The sequence below is a fragment of the Megalobrama amblycephala genome, linkage group LG7 (genome assembly GCF_018812025.1).
Source record: "Megalobrama amblycephala isolate DHTTF-2021 linkage group LG7, ASM1881202v1, whole genome shotgun sequence".
Taxonomy (NCBI): domain Eukaryota; kingdom Metazoa; phylum Chordata; class Actinopteri; order Cypriniformes; family Xenocyprididae; genus Megalobrama; species Megalobrama amblycephala.
The window spans coordinates 47,111,839-47,131,910 of NC_063050.1; the positions used below are offsets into that span (position 1 = coordinate 47,111,839).

The 20,072-nt window shown below is 35.7% G+C and overlaps 1 protein-coding gene across 2 annotated transcripts; it reads left to right on the plus strand.

The window, feature by feature from the left end:
• The first annotated feature begins 649 nt into the window (after positions 1 to 649).
• Positions 650 to 18,962, plus strand: rgs11 (regulator of G protein signaling 11). Of its 2 annotated transcripts, XM_048197836.1 has the most exons (17): positions 656 to 827; positions 1,441 to 1,537; positions 3,706 to 3,756; positions 5,690 to 5,796; positions 5,913 to 5,964; positions 6,539 to 6,597; positions 6,705 to 6,781; positions 7,589 to 7,670; positions 10,095 to 10,160; positions 10,499 to 10,522; positions 11,397 to 11,458; positions 11,619 to 11,732; positions 11,836 to 11,951; positions 15,096 to 15,183; positions 16,971 to 17,109; positions 18,284 to 18,366; positions 18,472 to 18,962. In XM_048197836.1, exons 1-17 carry the CDS (start codon positions 765 to 767, stop codon positions 18,599 to 18,601), a joined length of 1,410 nt encoding a protein of 469 aa, XP_048053793.1. In that variant the 5' UTR covers positions 656 to 764; the 3' UTR covers positions 18,602 to 18,962. The 2 variants fall into 2 exon arrangements, 1 of the variants encoding a protein (XP_048053793.1); XR_007185912.1 differs by lacking the exon at positions 18,472 to 18,962 and having other exon boundaries at positions 650 to 827; positions 15,096 to 15,175.
• Positions 18,963 to 20,072: the final 1,110 nt, after the last annotated feature.

Here is a 20,072-nt window from a genome sequence, read left to right on the forward strand (position 1 = left end):
TTGTCAAGTTGAAGCACACTCTTAAAAATAAGCGTGTTGTCACAGTGATGCCACAGAGGAACCATTTTTGGTTCCCCAAAGAACTTTTCAGTGAAGAATTCTTAAAAGAATAGGAGGAATGGGATAACTTTTTACTTATTTTTTTAAGGATGTGTTGTTATATAAATCAGTTATATAAGTATTTATATAAGCATATATATATATATATATATATATATATATATATATATATATATATATATATATATATATTTTTTTTTTTTTATATATATATTTTTTATTTTTAAGAGTGTGCTTCAACTTGACAATAACATAAACACATGTATAACCCTTTTCCCCTCAACATAAATTTAATGTATTAGGGAAAGTGCTTATTTAAGGTGCTGTAATTGGTCAGAATGTGTTATTGAAATGAAATAAAATAAAATAAACAAATAAAAAATAGGCCTAAAATATTTTAGCCAGAAACATTTTAGCTTTATTTTAGCTAGTTTTAAGAATTCTTAAAAGAATTCTTAAAACATTTTAAAAATCTTAAGAACCTTTTGTGGAATGGAAAGGTTCTATTTGATTTTCTGCGATTATCAATTTGAATCAATCACCACCGGGAGGCGCTATTTTACACCTGATAATGACACATATAGTCCAAAGTAGCGCCACCCCATCGCCTCTCTCCTCTCTCTGACGGGACACCAGACTCTCCAGCATCAACATCATCCAGTTCTCTTTAACTTCACATCAAGAGCAGACGAGCAGCAGCCAACATGACCATCAACACACTCAGTCAGGATGGAGTGCAGCGACAGCAAATGCCCTGTTTGACCAAGGTAAGACCCTAAAACTATATTTTCATTTAGCTCTTCCAGTCATAGATCTTGCTGTGGAACAGACACCGTCTTTTGGCACAAGAGCCAGAGCTTCATAATGCTGCAGCTGTTGCCTGTAAATCACAGTAGGATATAGGAACTTTTCCTCACATAACTGAAAATGTGAGAAAGTCCTATAAGAGACCAAACTAAAGTTTGTTTACAGAAAATGTTATGTTCATGCATTTGTATAGTCGTGTTTGGATTTTCTTAGGATACTTATATAACTGATTTATATAACAACATTTCCTTAAAAAAAAAAAAAAGTAAACAATTAAGTTATCCCATTCCTCCTATTACAGTATATTTATTTGATTTATTATTATTATTTGCTGTTTTAGCATTAAATGACCAAAAATAATTTTATGAAATTTTACATAATGATAATGTACTATAATAATAAAGTTAATATTTATTTAGATATGCATTATAAGGGAATGTGTATCTTTTTAGAGGATTTGTCTTTGTTTTTCACATTTTTAATCACCTTTTAGCTTTTGTGCAATTTCACAAATGCAGTGTGATAAATTTTGTTTTATCAAATTACAAATATTTCCTGTGTATCCACATACAGATGGAGCGCATGATCATATCCATGCAGGACCCTGATATGGGCATCAAGTTGCGCAACCAGCGTCTCCTTATTACGGTCATTCCACACGCCATGACTGGTGAGTCTCTCTCTCTCTGTCTCTCTCTCTCTCCATGACTGCATCAAACTTCAAGCTTCACTCTCTCTCACTTGATAATCCCAAATGGACATGACTGTTCCGCTTATTTTCCAGCCTGTGACATGTTATGGCACGATTAGAGAGACAACTGAGACACAACTAGCATAGTTTCCTTATTATTATTGTGGAAATAATGTGCATTTAACAGCAAAGTATCCATGCATATCTCGGAAAGTCTTCGAGTGCGCATGAGCACAGTGAATCAATAAAAGCTTGCGCAGTGAAATTAGACTCCTGTGTGTGCTTTCAGTCTCTGCGCTCATTTTTCTTGCTATTAATTAGTCTAACAGTGCGTGTTTTGCTCCTGCACCGGTCTCTCAGAGGACACCGGGCTATGTGTAAATGAACAAATGACTTTCTTTGGAAAGAAACATACAAGTCAAAGTCACTTAATCAAAGACGACACTTAATCAAAAGTTCAGCCTGTTTATATAACTGCTTTATATAACAGTAGTTCATTGAAAAACAAAACATAAATGCTCATTCTATCAAAGCTAGTGATGGGAACTTCCTGCTGTCTGAATATGAATATAAATTTAAATCAGTGCTGCTTATTGCTTACTGGCCAGTTCTACAGACAGACAGACAGACAGACAGACAGATAGATAGATAGATAGATAGATAGATAGATAGATAGATAGATAGATAGATAGATAGATAGTTTTCTGTAAAAAGTGTCTTATATAACTGAAAATCATGTTGTCCATCAATTCTGTTACTGTCAAACTCTGTTACTAAGGTAGAGTAACAGTGTTGACAGTATGTAACAGAATTGACAGTCATACACAGAGAAACACACACTCTCTCTCCCTTACTCTCACACTCACATACATGACTGTCAACACTGTTTTTCTACCTTGGTAACAAAGTTTGATGGTAACAGAATTGACACTAAATTTTTACAGAAAATATTATATTGTTATGGCCTGTTATGTCTTGTGATCCATGACAATGAGTAACAAATAATTAAAATAATTCAAAATATAACCATTTGAAAAAAGCAGAAAAAAATAATGAGGGAACACCTTGTGTAGGCAACATTTAGATTGAAATGTATATTGTCAACCACTACTTTAGTTTATATTTTACTCAGAAAGCATTCGTGGGTTTGAGTGTTAGGGAGATAACTAGCTATATTCTAGCTAATTTAAGTTGTGTTCCTGTAGCTCAAACAGTAGATTATGGTGCTATCAATGCTAAGAAAATTGGTTTGAATCCCAGATATTTTTATGGAAAGAATTGGTTGTCAAACCAAGGTAGAGTAACAGTGTTGACAGTATGTAACAGAACTGACAGTCATACACAGAGAAACGCACACTCTCTCTCCCTTTCTCTCACACTCACATACATGACTGTCAACACTGTTACTCTACCTTGGTAACAGAGTTTGACGGTAACAGAATTGACCCTTCGCAAAGACCCGCCCCCCTTAGTTACTGTTGCTTTGTCCGACAAGCCATGGCGCTGTCGTGACACACAGAGTGAAAAATACATCGCGGAGAAAAGAGGAAACTGACAACACGTCAACAGACATGACAGAGCAGGTTACTTATGATATTAAACAAAGTCTCAAAAAAATTGTGTAATTTTTTAAGAAATTCGAACAATAAATGTGGCTCTTTAATGTGTTGTGACTGATCACTGTAGCGCCTCAGCTCAAGTGGCTTGTGAACCGATCATCTCTTCCTACTAGTTAATTTATAGCATCACATATACATGGATGAACATGGACGTCAGTACACACCATTTTTCAAGTTCAAGTCCACCGAGGTTACACTTCTAACTCCTGACTGCTTTGTCGGACAAAATATAAGATTTAGCGTTATGATTGGTTAGATCGTTTGTCAATCAAACTCTCGGCGAAGGGTCAATTGCCACTGAATAAATCGACAACAAAAAATCATGATTTTCAGGTATATAAGACACTTTTTACAGAAAATATTATATTGTTATGGCCTGTAACATCATGTGATCCATGACAATGAGTAACAAATTATTAAAATAATTAAAAATATAACCGTTTGAAAAAAAGCAGAAAAATAATGAGTTTGGACACCAAATGTACCCATGTGCTTATGTTGACAACAATCCTCTTTAATTTTATACAGGTGCAGACATTGTTGAATGGCTGATTAAGAAGTTTTCTATCTCTGATGAAGGTAGGACATTATTATAACTTATTTTAATATAATTATATTTATATTTTTTGTCTTCAGTATATAGCTTTGGACTTAATTGCAACAATGACTATCAATTGTTTATAGTCAAAGGATTATATATATATATGAAAATGTGAAAAGCCATTACTTTACTGCGTGAATAAGTACATACATTTAAAATTAAACACATAATACATTTAAATACACTTAAAAAATAATACATTTAAAAAAAAAATATTTAAAAAAATGAATGCTCATAAGTTGCCTTGTAGCACCAACATCAATTCAGGCTTACTGTGCATGTCAGAGCCTGTGTGTGTAATAATTTCCATGCTATCTGCTGTGGTATATTTCTTTGAGTTTTCCAGTCACCTGTGTGTCTCGTCCCTCTGGAGACGGCATTATTCTCCATGTTCTGTCCTGAGGGATTTCAAAACATACACACACACGCACACACAACCCTCGGGGAGCTAAATTGCTTATTAAAGTAGCTTTGGCACATTAAAGTCAGGTTTTATGTAATCTGATCTGAGCTGTGTGCAAGATTTTTAATAATAAATGCACAAATGTCACACAGTCAGAGAACAGGCTCAGCTTAGAAAGCCCTAATAAACAAGCAGTGCCGCACACAGCTGTGTCTGCAATAAACAAGACTCCAGAGAGTTTGGCAGATCTGTGCACTGCAATGAGGGAACACCTTGTGTAAGCAATGGCTGGATTGAAATGTATAATATCAACCACTATTTTAGTTTACATTTAACCCAGAAAGCATTTGTGGGTTTTGTTTAAAGGGGACATATCATAAAAATCAGACTTTTTTTGTGTTTAAGTGCTATAATCGGGTCCCCGGTGCATCTACCAACCCAGAAAATGTGAAAAAGGACAACCCAGTAACTTTGTTTTGATAAGCCTTTCTCTGCAAGCATGTGAAACAATGAGCCGCTCAGATTTCGCTCCTCTTGTGATGTAGGAAGGGGAACTTATTATAATATTACCACCCCTTAATCTGCACGTTTCCACCCACGGCACCACCATTTTGTTTTAACAAGCAACAACGGTGTACCAGTTCTAACGCCATGGCAAAACACGCAACAAAGGGGGTGAAGCCATGTTGGGCTGCTTTAGAGAAGAGGAAGAGTGTTGTTACCATGCAGTCATTTTACGCCTGACTGCTTCACAAACGAGGGTCAATTCAACGCTGGATTTGCACAAAAGATTAACATGACGGCACATGCTAGTCGATGAGTTGAATCAACTACATAAATTTATCCACTAACCATTCAGAAACATCCAGATGCATTCTGAAAGTTGTAACTTCTTCTTGAGTCTCTCCATCAGTGTCTGACTCCAGTTTGAACAATGTAAGGCTGAACACCGTTACTGACAATCCTCATTTTGGCTGCGTGAGATTCTCCAGCTTTGTTGTTGTTGAGCAACTGAAGCGCAAGCTGTTAAAGCTCCACCCTCTTCTGGAAAGCAGGCGGGGAGCAGCAGCTCATTTGCATTTAAAGGGACACACACAAAAACGGCATGTTTTTGCTCACACCCAAATAGGGGCAAATTTGACAAGGTATAATAAATGATCTGTGGAGTATTTTGAGCTGAAACTTCACAGACACATTCTGGGGACGCCAGAGACTTAGGGTAGACGACAGTATGGTGCTAGCAATGCTAAGAAGATGGTTTTAAATCCCAGATAATGCATGAAAAAAAGCTTAAATTCAGTGTAAGTTGCTTTGGATAAAAGCATCTGTCAACCAAATGCAGAAATGTAAGCTGGTCTTTAGCTGGTAGGCCATCTTGGATCAGCAACAAAGCAGCTACTAAGTAAACAAGCTGTTTTTTGGAATATGTCAGCCAGTTAATGACCAGCTTGAATAAATCTATATTATATTATGTATATGAATAATCTTTTTTTCTATTTTTTATTTAGAGGCATTGCACATTGGACACCTTTTTGTGAAGTATGGATACATTTACCCTTTAAAAGAGCCCAGAAACCTTATTCTGAAAGCTGATGATTCACCATATCGCTTTCAGGTATGTATACACACACGCTTACACAATATTGATTCACAAATCCAATGCTGCATGAGCATTTGTTAAACTTCCATATTCAAAAACAGCACATCCCAATTAACATCTGTCTTTATCAGACTCCGTACTACTGGATGTCGACACGCTGGCCTGCCTCAGAATTGGACTTTGGTGAGATCCCATGAAATGAAAAGTCTGCCATCATTTAGTTACCCTCATGTTGTGCCAAGCCCATATACAAAAGTTCAGTCATGAAACTCTAGATGGCGCAAGCTGATAGGTTCTTAATTCATTCTGCTTGTAATCACATCATTCTCTATAGGGCACAAGCTGATTGGTTCCTGCTGTATCAGTAGCCAATAAGCTAACTGCTCAACTTTCAAATACTTGGTCAGTATCTGTTGTAGCAGTGCAGTGCGCTTTCAGAAACCCTCCACCTTCCCTAGCTCCACCTGTATAGATCTGCAATGGGTAATTCATGTATGCTGTGTTGTACAGCAGCAACATGTCTTACTTGCTCACAGCAGCATGTCTTGTATATATTAGCAGTAGCAATAACAGCCGCAGCGTACCAGGTCTATTCCACCAAGACCAAACATATCAACATTGTCATATCCATTACAATACCAAACACTCTAAGAGTTGTTATGACAGAAATGCATTTCTGTATATCATGGAATACAAAAGGAGACATTCTCCAGAAGGTGAATATATTATTTATTATTTTTATGTGTATGTGTTCTAGCAATCTACTTGGCCAAGAAGAATATCCGAAAACAAGGAGAACTAATTGAGTATGAGAAGGTATGGGGTCCAATGACTATGACACCACTCAGTAAGAAGACTGTACAATGTAGTCGTGAATCCATGGAGTGATCTGTTGTTCATTTCTCAATCTCTGTTTTTGTTAGGAGTGCTATAATGCTTTACATAAACGCATCAACCACACCTGGGACTTTGTTGTGATGCAGGCAAGAGAGCAGCTCAGGTAACTATTCTTTTCCAGCACAAAAGCATACACACTAACACACTTTGTGTTTCCTTCCGCCTATTGCATTTAACCCTCTTTTCCAGATTTAGTTTAAATTGGAATTGGCCTCTTGTTTAACATTTACTTTAATTAATACTTTTATTCCACAAGGATGCAATAATTTGTTAAATATTAAGCAGCACAACCGTTTTCAACATTGATAATAATAATAATAAATGCTTCTTGAGCAGCAAATCAGCATATTAGAATGATTTCTGAAGGATAATGTGATGTGACACTGAAGACTGGAGGAATGTTGCTAAAAATTCAGCTTTGCCATCACATAAATATAATATATTAAAATGGCTATTTTAAGTACTAATAATATTTCACAATATTATTGTATTTACTAAATTTTGATCAAATAAATGCAGCTTTCTGTCAAAAACATTTAAAAATCTTATAGAGCCCAAAGTTTTAAGTGGTAGTGTGTTGTAAATATTAATAAGGTACATAATTAAATCATTTATAATACAAAAACCAAACATGGTAACTGCAGTATTCTCTGTAGTGGCTGTATCCAAAATCCACTGTTGCACAAAGCTGCTTCACAATTTAAGCAATTCCTCATAAAATACAAATAATTTATAGGACTCTAAATATTTTAATCTCAAGTTTTATGCTGTAATAAATATTAATCATATTCTTTGATTAGAAAAGCTTTTCTGGAGGTTGTTGTCCAGAGCAAATGTTTTGTTATTGCATGGTTACTGTACTTCTGTACAATTGGCCTTATGTTATGTTTTACATTTTGTGTGTGTTAAGGGCATCAAAACAGCGTCGGAAAGCAGATCGTATAGTGCTGGAGTGTCAGGAACAAGCCTTCTGGCTAGTTAACAAACCGCCTGTAAGTACAGAACACTGTAAACTCACAACACTAACAAAAAAATACCATGGTATACTTTAAGTAGCATGGTGTTGCCATCAGACAGCATCACCATTCCATAGCACATAAATTAAATAAATAAAACAAAAGTAGCATTTTGCTTATTTGAAAAAGTATCTGACATACAATATTATTGGGGGTAAATTAATTACTTTACTTGATCCTTAAAAAAAGAAAAGTTTTATCCAAGACTTTTAGAATTGAAATACAGAAATTCAAAGCATGCGACAGCATCTGTGCCTGTCTGACACATGCCCTCATATCTGTATCCAGCTTCTGCTTATGAAATATTCAGCCAGTCAGTTAAAAGCATTGCAAAGCAGAGGAAAAAGGGGGAAGGGGAGAGAGCGAGAGGAGAACGAGAGAAAGGGAGGGCAGATACAAGCAAAAGAAAAGAAGAAATAGAGTGGAACACATTGGTGCCTTCAATATACACTCACACATGAGTGCAAAAGATATGTGCATTACTTAACATGAGCTTAAGTGTTAAGTGGATGAAATAATAGTATAGAGAGTGAACCGGAAAGACTGTGTTGATTTTTTTCAAGAGGAAAACAGCTTATAAGTGATGCTTATCACTAAGTCATGCTTTTTGAAAATATAAAAAAGCAGAGTTTCCTGTGATGGGTAGGGTTAGGGGATAGAATGTATAGTTTGTACAGTATAAAAATCATGTCAACAGAATATCCCCATAAAACATTAAAACTGTGTGTGTGTGTGTGTGTGTGTGTGTGTGTGTGTGTGTGTGTGTGTGTGTGTGTGTGCTGGTATATCTTTAATGGTTCCATCTTTTGGCTGAGCGCTTAAGAGGATATTCTATTACTAAGTGACTATGTGTGTTTAGTGTACGTGTGTCTGTGTGTGTGAGACTGGCCACTAGTGTACACTGTGTGTGTGTGTGTGTGTGTGTGTGTGTGTGTGTGTGTGTGTGTGTGTGTGTGTGTGTGTGTGTGTGTGTGTGAGAGAGAGAGAGACAGAGAGTTTCTCTTGTACTCCTGAACAAGGGCATTTTAACGAAGAATCCAGATGATGTTTTAATCTGGGGTGGATTTAGAGGCCATTTCATTCCTATATTGTCACTGTGCGTGTGTGTGTGTGTGTGTGTGTGTGTGTGTGTGTGTGTGTGTGTGTGTGTGTGTGTGTGTGTGAGTGAGTGTGAGTGGAAATGTTGTAAATCCACCTGACAGACATAACTGGGATTTGGGTTAGTTTAAAAGCCTGGAAAAAAAACAAGGCTCACATTATTTTTATCTATATCTTAAAAAAAAAATTAAATTCTATATGGACAATGACTGACATCTACTCTATGATGCACATTTTAATTTATGAATTTTAATCATTTTTTGGGAGGGATAAAATAAAAATGTCAAGGTTGTGTAATTATCCTCTATGGAAGCTTTTTTACGCCATTGAATAAAAAAAATTAAAAAGTTAATTGCAAATTTTTCTCACATTGTTGCCTTTTTTTTGCTATTGTGAGTTTATAACTAAAAACATCATTTAAAAAAGTAATAAAAATATATGATATTTACAGTATATATTTATTTATTTTACATATATTTTAAATAATGATTAAGACATTTATGCATGTATTCCAGGTCTAAGGAAAATATCTTATTTCTTTTTTACTTTGTTACACTAATTGATATCTTAGAGCAAAAGCTTTTGTAAAAATAGTTTTTTTTTTTTTTTTTATGATACTAACATGAATACATGAATTTGAACCCACATGAATTTGGTCTTAAAGGTGCTAAAGAGGATGTTTTGTTTTATACATTTTTGCAATATTACTTGAAACTGTCTTTACTAACTGATAAAAGACTATTTATTAGGTGCACTGAAAGGAATAATATTAATATACATCATCTGTGCACGAGGTAGGGCCTTAAAAACATCAGCCAATCGTTTACGCGATCATCGTGTAAACGATTGGCCCTCTGGCTTGTCAATCACTGCCGTGACATTCCTTGTGAGAGACGTGCGCGGATTGGCCCTCTGGCTTGTCAATCACTGCCATGACGTTCCTTGTGAGAGACGAGCGCGGCTGCGCGCTCTAGTAACTTTCCACACTCCACAGGCGCCGCAATGTTTTTGTCAGGAGACAGGAGTAACAACTGCAGATTATGAGTTACCTGCGGTGAGTCCGACATAATGAATCCAAAATACATGACACAGCCGGTGGTAAACACTCGTGTTCCGATACTCGTGCACAAGTTTTGGGAGGCGTTCCCTCGAAAGGAGGGGGGTTGTTCTTACGCATGCGCTCATTTCAAAAACTCAGTAACAGTCTTTGGTTTCTCAGTCGACGAAAAGATCCTCTTTATCACCTATAACATTATTATTTTGTCATTGATCTGTATATCTCTTTATGACAACATTTTTCAGCTGGGGATGCTGGATATTGTAGATTACGGACCGGAGAGAAGAACCATGAACACACGAGTGCAACTGGTCAGTGAACCGATCACCACAACACAACTAACCACATCCACATGAACACATAATTCACATACATACAGAGCACGTTTCAAAAATATATGAACAAGCATTCACAGTAGAATCTCTCATGTTCAAGCATCATCTACAGCTTGTTTCTCTTTATTTCTGTTTTTATATCATGCATCCTTGTTCAAGTAAGTAATCTCTAAAACACTGCCTCATTTCCTGCTGTCATTTCATTTCACTGTAAGATCATAAAGTTCAGTGACTGTGCTTATTTAGTTTAGCTTAATAGCAACTTTTGAGGAAACCTAATAGATATATTTGTCATTTTGTCAATTTCAGAAAAGAACGCAGAATTCTACAAAAAAGAGGTAAGTCATTTGAATAGCAAGTGTTTGTCTTTTTAATAAATGTTTTATATTTTATTTATTTATATCAAATCATACATTATATTATATATGTAATAGATTATAAAATACGGAGTGTCTATTTACACTAAGTGCAAATAGCGTCCCTTGTTGGCGAACGCTATTTACACTAGCTCCTCCACCAATGTCTGGTTGGGCCACTCAAGTTTTAAAAAAGACGCACAGAATCCAATGTTTTCGGTGGTGCAGCAGTAGCGAGTAAGGCTCTCAGATCTGGCAGGTTTGGGGGTTTGAATCCGCCTTTTGCCGAGCTCGCATTTATTTTCAATAAAAATGAAAATAATGTTCTAGAAGTGGAAATAAACTGAATGAATTTTTAATAATATTAAAAGTATTTATTGGGTAGGGTTAGGGGAAGGTGTAGGGAGGGTTTTTATTCTCCCAATAAGGCAGCATCCATTTAAAAATTGTAATAAATATAATCTTATACTCTATGATATTATTGCATCCTGTTAATGTACAAAAATACTGAGGTACAAATAGTATCTGCCAAGTGTAGTTAGCATCTAATTATTATTTACTCTTATGAACTGATACTTTTACATGGTGTAAATAGAATCTATTGCTATTTTCACCTAGTGTAAATAGCATATCGCTAAGAAAATGCTGCTATTTTCACTTAGTGTAAATACAATCTATTGCTATTTTCACTTTGTGCCTATAAAACATTTCAGCTTTTAAAAGATTGGGTTCATTTTTTAAAAGAAATTTATATTTTAAATCAGCAAAGTCTTATACAGCACAGGTTGTACTGAAAATGTAACTAAATTTATATCCCATCATGCATGTTTTTGTGTTTGTATGTTAAACGCTTTAGATTGAACATAACAGGATAAGCCTGGGGAGGAATCGTGTCAAGTCCTCAATTTGCCTTGAGAGGTACTGAATGTGTGCGTGTGAGTGTATGTGTGTGTGTGTGTGTGCGTGTGTTTTTGACTCAGTCTCCAGGCTACAGCTAATGGACTGTCCTCAAAGTATCTTTTAAAAAGAAAGCGCTCTTACTATAACCCTTTGTGAGGGCTTACATATGTGTGTGCAGTTATGTGAAGTACTGTGAGCAGTACCAGCCCCATGACCCCATAATGCAAGGCTGCCTTCCCAGCAACCCCTGGATCACAGATGATGTCATGTTTTGGAGCATGAACTCTGAAACGTAAGTCACATTAACACACATGAATAACCATTTTAATGTTCATTAAACTATAATAATGTCTGAAGGATAGTAATTGCTTTGTATAACTGTTTTCCTGGAACAGAGTCACTGTGCCGACTAAACTGCGTGTGGAGCGCTGGAGCTTCAGCTTCATGGAGCTGCTGAATGACCCAATGGGCAGAAAAGAGCTCCTCATTTATTTGGAGAAAGAATTCAGCGGTAAACACACACACACGCCCACAAGTACTGTGTGTGTATCATTGTATAGTTATAGCATTAGATGGTAATACCATAGTACATGGATATATAGTGTACCATATACTGAAAAAATATTGACCAATAATTGGTTTGATCAATATTTTGTACTTAAGCAGTTCAGTATTTGGGTTACTGATAAATGGCGCCATCTGGTGGGTCTATTTAGATTAAAACCCAACATGCCATCAAATAACTGTTCACAGCTAGAGTGACTGTTAGGTTATAGTATTTGACTTTTTGTGTAAAAGCCAATCGTACTTACAATACCGTTCAAAGGACTAGGGTCTGTAAGTTTTTCTAAAAGTTTTTGAAAGAAGTTTCTTGTGCTCACCAAGGTTGCATTTGTTAAAATTGCATCAAAAATAAATTAAAAAGAGTATTATATGAGCAATATCACACGAGTAGCCGTGCGATATGGCTGTATATCAGCACGCTGTGATTCGTCCGTAGGCACGAGGCCGCAGGTAATCACAGCGTGCTGATATACAGCCATATCGCACGGCTACAAGTGTGATATTGCGTTTATACAACAGTTCGACGGCACCAGTGTGTAAATAAATAAGAACAACAACGGAGTGTCTTTAAAACCCTCTTTTGTGCAGCACTACTTCCTTCCGCCACGGATTCAAATCTCAGGTTGTCAGTTGGACCAAGCCTCCGTTACTAACTCTAAAACGTCACTTTAGAACTAGTAACGAAGGAACGTTGAGTCGCTTCATTGAAACGCATTGAATTTTGTACCGTATTAGAGAGAGAGAGAGAGAGAGAGAGAGAGAGAGAGAGACAGTAGGCTATTACCTGTGTCTGGTATATTGCATTACATTCATTCTTCAAGTCGATGTCCATAATATTATATCCTTTATACAAGTCCGTTTGAATGTCCGCTGAGGAAAGCGATCTTTGTATTTGTCCTTTTTTACATCCATTACACCACAGCGCTAAAACTTCCTTTTGCAAAAGTTCCTTTCAATTTAAAAGTCTCTTGTGCTTCACTGACTCATTCTCCTGTAAAGTGTTGCCGCCATCTAATGGCGTATTAATGTACTGTTCACTCAATCCATATTACTTAATGGACATATTTATATAAAATAATATTTATTGAACGACAAATAAGCACAATTGTACAGTTCAGTCAAACATAAAGCACTAGTTATTAAAAAAAAATAGGTCACCATTTACGCTGGTATGTGGGTTTTACAAATATTTAACGAAAGAAAAGGATCTTAAAGAGCTTGTGACAAAACCTCCTAACTCCATTGGATCCTCAAACTGTCAATCAAGCCTCATTAATCTGCCTCACCTCCTGAATGAAGTGCGCACGCAGTTTGGACATCTCCTCTGTGCAATGCAAAGGTAAATAAAGATCTGATGTTTGAAAAAAAAATTGTAAAGCGTTTTCTTTACTCAAAAAAACACGTTTATAAAGTTTAATGTGAAGAGCGGAGAAGAGTCTGATATGTCCCGTCTAGTTGTAGCCAATATGCTATATAAGGATGTAACGTGACGTTTATTATTATCAAATTTAATATAGCACATTTCGACTTGCTCTGGAACAAATAATAGATTAATAAGACCAAAGATTGCCCGTTCTATGTACTCTAATTGAATTATGTCTCATGTTTAACCACTATAAGAGCCAGCGGCAAATCCCCGAGGCACTGGCCGAGATGAAGCTGTTCTCGGCGGTTACAGAAGCACTAAACGGCCGCTGACGCACTCGAGCTCGCATCTCCGAAAACGTCAAAACAAATTGTAAAATAGGCGCTGTTATTAAATATGAGTCACATATTTCAGGTCTAAACAACTACATTCTCGCCTAAAAAACTATTAAAACTACAGTTCGTGGTACAAAAAGTAGTATTTGTAAAAATTACGGTTGACTTGATCGGCCGCCATGACGGTCACTTCAAGCGGAGTGATACAAACGGTGAAAAGGCAGTAGGAGTGCTGTTATCACTGAAATATCGCATGGCTATCAGCCAATCAGATTCGAGAACCAGACAGAACTGTTGTATAAAATGAAATATTATTGCATTTAAAATTTTTATTTTAATATATTTTAAAATGTAATTTATTCCTGTGATGCAAAGCTGAATTTTCAGCATTATTACTCCAATCTTCAGTGTCACATGATCCTTCAGAAATCATTTTAATCTGCTTAAAAACATTTCCTATTATGATCAGTGTTGAAAACAGTTGTGCTGTTAAATGTGATACACTTTTTTCAGGAGTTTTAGAAAGTTAAAAACATTGTTTATTTGAAATAGAAATTTTGTTAATATTATAAACATCTTTACTGTCATTTTTGATAAATTTAATGCACCCTTGCTGAATAAAAGTATTAATTTCTTTAAAAACAATCTTAGTTGAAACCAAACATTGTATAAACGGTGTGTCAGATGTGTTACAGAAATGTTGGATGTATATTAAAAAAGAAAAAGAAAACTAGAAAAACTGACATAGTGGGCAAAATTGAGCAAAATCTTAAATTAATTAAATTATTATTATTATTAAATTATTTTGTTATTTTAGTTTTATTACTTAAAAGAGCCTTAGATGAGTTTTTTGCCAATTAAAAAAGGTTAAATTAAATCTTTGTAGCTTATGCACAATATTAAAGCATACTTTCACCTTGATTGGTGATAAATGAGTGTCAAAAAGCAGAAGTTCAAAAAAAACAGTAGTTCAAAAAAATCAGTTACGCATATTGGACACACTTAAAAAATATATGGTATGGATATTATTCATACTAATACAATATCAGCAGGAGTAATAAACTATATTTATACATGGCATTTACCATAGTATTGGTCCAAAAACTTGGTATGATGCTGGTATTCTTTCTGATTTTTAATTTTGAATCCCTCTTTATATAAACATCTTTTATTTTAACCCACTTCTGAATAGCGTCCCAAAACTGTCGTTCCCCTTCTATACTTTTGGTGCTTTAATAGATTCCATTTTTATCCTGCTGCACACTCTGTAGAAATGAATAACGTAACAACTTTTCATGTTTCTCTTTCCTCCGTTCCCTTTCTCATCCTCCCCTCTCATCATCTTCTTTTGTCGTCTTTTCTCTGTGTTTGGTTTCTCTATTGTTACCAGCGGAGAACTTGTGTTTCTGGCAGGCCTGTGAGGACGTTCGTCATGGAGAGACCTCAAAAATTCCAGAGAAAGTGAACGAGGTTTACAAGTATGACTTTAACCACAGTATCCATGTTACAATTTTAAAGACATTTATAATGTATTTTATAAATATTTGAACTTCATAGTCATCAAAGAATACTGAAAAAATTTTAAATATATGTATTAAAATATATATTAAAATGTATTAAAATAGAAAACAGTTATTTTAACTTGTAATATTTATAATTTGTGACTCTATTTTTGATTTTGATGCAATCTTCCTGCAATTTTTTCAGGATTGTATGTAGGGTAGTCCTTTTAAATGCAAATTTTAAAGAAATACCTAGTTCAGTCATGAAACTGGGGCACAGGTTGATAGGTCCTGCAGTCCACAAGCAATTACCACATGGCACAAGCTTATTAGCCTCTGCTGATCCAGCAGCCAGTGAGATTCCTTGCACAACATTTAAATAATCTGGTTCATTGTTTGCTGTAAGCTAGTGCTGCTGGGTGCTGCTTCAGAGTTGCTCTGAAACCCCGCACCTGCCTAGATCTGCTATGGGATTCATGTATGTCTATTTTTGCAGCATATTTTACATATGGAAGCTTGTTTCCGCTGCTGAATAAAAAAGAAAAAACGTAATTGCGACTTTTTATCTCACAATTCTGACTTTTTTTTCTCGCAATTGTGTGACATACACTTGCAGTTGCGAGTTATAAAGTCAGAATTGCAAAAAAAAAGTCAGAATTGCAATTTTTTGCAGTTGCAAGATCATATCTCACAATTCTGAGAAAAAAAATCAGAATTGCGAGATGTAAATCGCAGTTGCAAGAAAAAAGTCAGAATTGTGAGATAAAAAGTCACAATTATCTTTTTTAAATTGTTTTATTCCATGGCGGAAACAAGCTTCCATACTTGCATGCTCACAGCAGTGTGTCTGTGTATCTATCTGCAGTAGCAAGTCCATATTTGCTCTGCAGCTGCAGCAATAATCAACAGCAGCAACAGCGTAGCAGATCTAGGCCCAGATTTACTAAACGAGGCAAATTAGCGTGAGAGTGCCATTCCACAAATGCGCCGATGCTGACGCGTAAATTAAAGAACACAGATGCAGTCAAATCATTTACATAACAACCAACACAATCTACTAAGAGCAGTGCAAATTAGCGTTGGGTCACAAATAAGCAGAGCTGATGCTCATCAGGTGCAGGTCGACACAGGCACAACTTGTTATATGTAATATACAGATAACATCTTCCTCTGGCATTCCAAAGAAATTAATACGAGTGGAAAATAGCAGCAACAATTGCAGCCATGTCGCAAAATGGGTTAAGACATGCTTTTTTTTGGGCGTTAAATAATGGCGCAAATACCAGTAAATTGACTAGCTCAATCATTAGTAAATTGTGTTGCGTGATTCATTTAAATACTCTCCTCCCATAAATTTTGTGTCTGAAAGGGAAATTCCTACAAATGAATATGCAATAAGGTCAGCCGCAAAAACAACTCAGTCCACGCCTTTTCAGTGCTAATTTTGCACTGTGTGTCTTTAGTAAATCCTGACAGTAGTTTTTTAACACCAAAACAGGGTATGGGATGGAGCAAGCTGTTAGTAAACCTGGCTCCACCCGCCAAGACCAAATACATTAAAATTGCTATTCAATAACATGTTAAAACTATTCTGAGAGTTGTTATGATTGAATTAAGCTTATTAAATGTTACTGACCTGAAGCATATATCTGAACAACCTCTGTTTATTTAATCTGTGTGTTTAATCTATCACCTCTAGTTTGTCCTTTATTTATGTGATTGCTTGCTGAACTTTGTAACTGATCTTCATTACAATAAATCAGGCAGTTTCTGGCTCCTGGTGCAAGTCGCTGGGTGAATATCGACAGCAAGACCATGGAAAAAACCCTGGAAGGACTTAGGCGCCCTCATCGTTTTGTCTTGGATGATGCTCAAATGCACATTTACTTCCTTATGAAAAAGGTATAAGGTTCAAGTTGTTTAATCAAATGCAAAATGTGCCTATAATAAACCTGTAAGACCTATCATAAAACCAAACCAGAGTGACTTCAGATTTGGAAAAATTTGTTTGTGGTTTTTGAAAACAGTGAGAAGTTTTCAAAAGGATATTAAAGGTGCCCTAGAACCAGTTTTTACAAGATGTAATATAAGTCTAAGGTGTCCCCTGAATGTGTCTGTGAAGTTTCAGCTCAAAATACCCAATAGATTTTTTTTAATTAATTTTTTTAACTGCCTATTTTGGGGCATCATTAACTATGCACCGATTCAGGCTGCGGCCCCTTTAAATCACGCTCCCTGCCCCCCGAGCTCTCGACGATAATTCAGTGCATTTACAGAGTTCACACAGCTAATATAACCCTCAAACGGATCTTTACAAGATGTTCGTCATGCATACTACATGCATACATCGGATCATGTGAGTTTAGTATTTATTTGGATGTTTACATTTGATTCTGAATGAGTTTGAGGTTTTTCTCTGTGGCTAAAGCTAACATTACACGCTGTTGGAGAGATTTATAAAGAATGAAGTTGTGTTTATGAATTATACAGACTGCAAGTGTTTAAAAATTAAAATAGCGATGACTTTCTTGTCTCCGTGAATACAGTATGAAACGATGGTAACTTTAACCACATTTAACAGTACATTAGCAACATGCTAATGAAACATTTAGAAAGACAATTCACAAATATCACTAAAATTATCATGATATCATGGATCATGTCAGTTATTATGACTCCATCTGCCATTTTTCGCTGTTGTCCTTGCTTGCTTACCTAGTCTGATGATTCAGCTGTGCACAGATCCAGACGTTAATACTGCCTGCCCTTGTCTAATGCCTTGAACATGAGCTGGCATATGCAAATATTGGGGGCGTACATATTAATGATCCCGACTGTTACGTAACAGTCGGTGTTATGTTGAGATTCGCCTGTTTTTCGGAGGTCTTTTAAACAAAAAAAGTTTGAAACTCAATGTCTTTTCCATGTACTGAACTCTTGTTATTCAACTATGCCAAGGTAAATTCAATTTTTGATTCTAGGGCACCTTTAATAATGTAAACAAGGCATTTATGCTGTGAAAAGATTTGAATTTTCTTGCCCATGTTTATTAGATGTAATTGGTGTTTCTTTGTAGGATTCGTACCCCCGTTATCTTAAATCGGAACTCTACAAGAACTTATTAGCCAGAGCCATTGTACCACAGGAAACCAAGAAAAGGTAAAAGTGTAAATGGAAACAACAGCCAAAGATGCATAAAACCCTTATTGATGAGTCTGCAAAGGAAAAGATGTCTTATCAGTGTGTTTCTGTGTGCATGTCCAGTGTGTTCCCGTTCATGCGCCGCCAGCGTCACTCCAGCCCCTCGCCTGCTCTCGCCACACAAACCCCAGAGGATGATGGGAAGAATTCTAACTCTTCCAAAAGCAATTCCGGAACTGCATCCCGGCTTTAAACATGCACACAACATTTATTGCTATGTGTGTGTGTGCTACCTGATGTTACCTGACACAGTTGTAAATGGCATCTGAATCATCTCCGGTTGTGCTCTACAAAACAGATGTTAGCTAAACAGTAGCAATAGCTAAAGGTTATTATTTAAAAAGAATGCTTGATTCACATTTCTCTATCACAGAACTACAACTTTTCATGCATTTCAAAGATACAATTTATGATGTAGCAATAATGTCATCAGACATATTCTCACAAACTTTCAGCTCATGTTCTCATGTTTTAAGTGGAACTTGCCTTTTTCACACATTTGTCATGTTTTTAATGTATTTATTTGATATAAAGATTTTCCTTTCAGCTATAAATGTACTTTTGTCACAGTTTATTTTCATCATATACTATGAAAGTGCTTCGGTGAATACCTGATGGGATATGAGGGGACAGAGTAAATCTAGTACATCTGTAGTAAATTTGTACATGTACAGTAAATCATTAATAACATGATATAAAGAGCTATGTATCTGGTAAATAATCCAGAAGAAATAAATTTGTCAGTAGAAATAGTCAAAAGGCACAGGCCTACATATCCAAATGTATTAGCATTAATGTTAATCACTATAAAAGAAGGAAATAATCTATGACATAACAAAAGTGTAGTGTTACTTTAAGTTCTTTAATCAAAATATATATTCGCAACTCACTTTTACGCTACCATTCAAAAGTTTTGGGTCAGTACGATTTTTTAATGATTTTGATAAAAGCCTCTGAAGAAAAAAAATTCATTTGTATGCTTTATTCATATGACTTATATGCTTATGGAACATTGTGTTATGTTTGCATTAAATTGCTTAGAGGGACAGTAACATGGAAAAGTAAGATGTAGTTTGAGGCATGGGGCCTAAAGAAAAAGATGTATGTGCATCAAGTGTTATGTGCAGGTACCAGGAACTGTATTTCACTGAGGGATAATTGGCGATCTGCTTTTAGATTTGCCAGCACCTCCTCAAGACCTAGAAGGTCACCATGTACCTAAATCTGAGGGTCCAAGTGTCAGAAGCGTGATGTATAGAGATCTGTCCATGTGTGGAAAATTACAGTTGGAGAGAGGCTTCGGCCTTGAAGTTTAGAGAAATCCTCCCTTCCTCTGTCACACACTCTGCAGCAACTCAGACTGATCTTCTGGCAAGAAGACAACTGGATGTGTTTGTCTCTTATTTTATTTGCCACCACACCTCTTATGCTCATTTAATAAAAAAATACAATAAAAACGATAATATTGGGAATTTTTAATTTTTACAATTTAAAATAACCTTTATTTTTTAATATATTTTAAAATGTAATTTATTGCTGTAATGGGTTAGGGTTGGGTGGAAATAGTTGTGCTGCATAATATTTTTGTGGAAACTGTGATACTCTTTTTTTTCAGGATTCTTTTATGAATAGAAAGTTCAAAAGGACAGTATTTATTTTAAGTA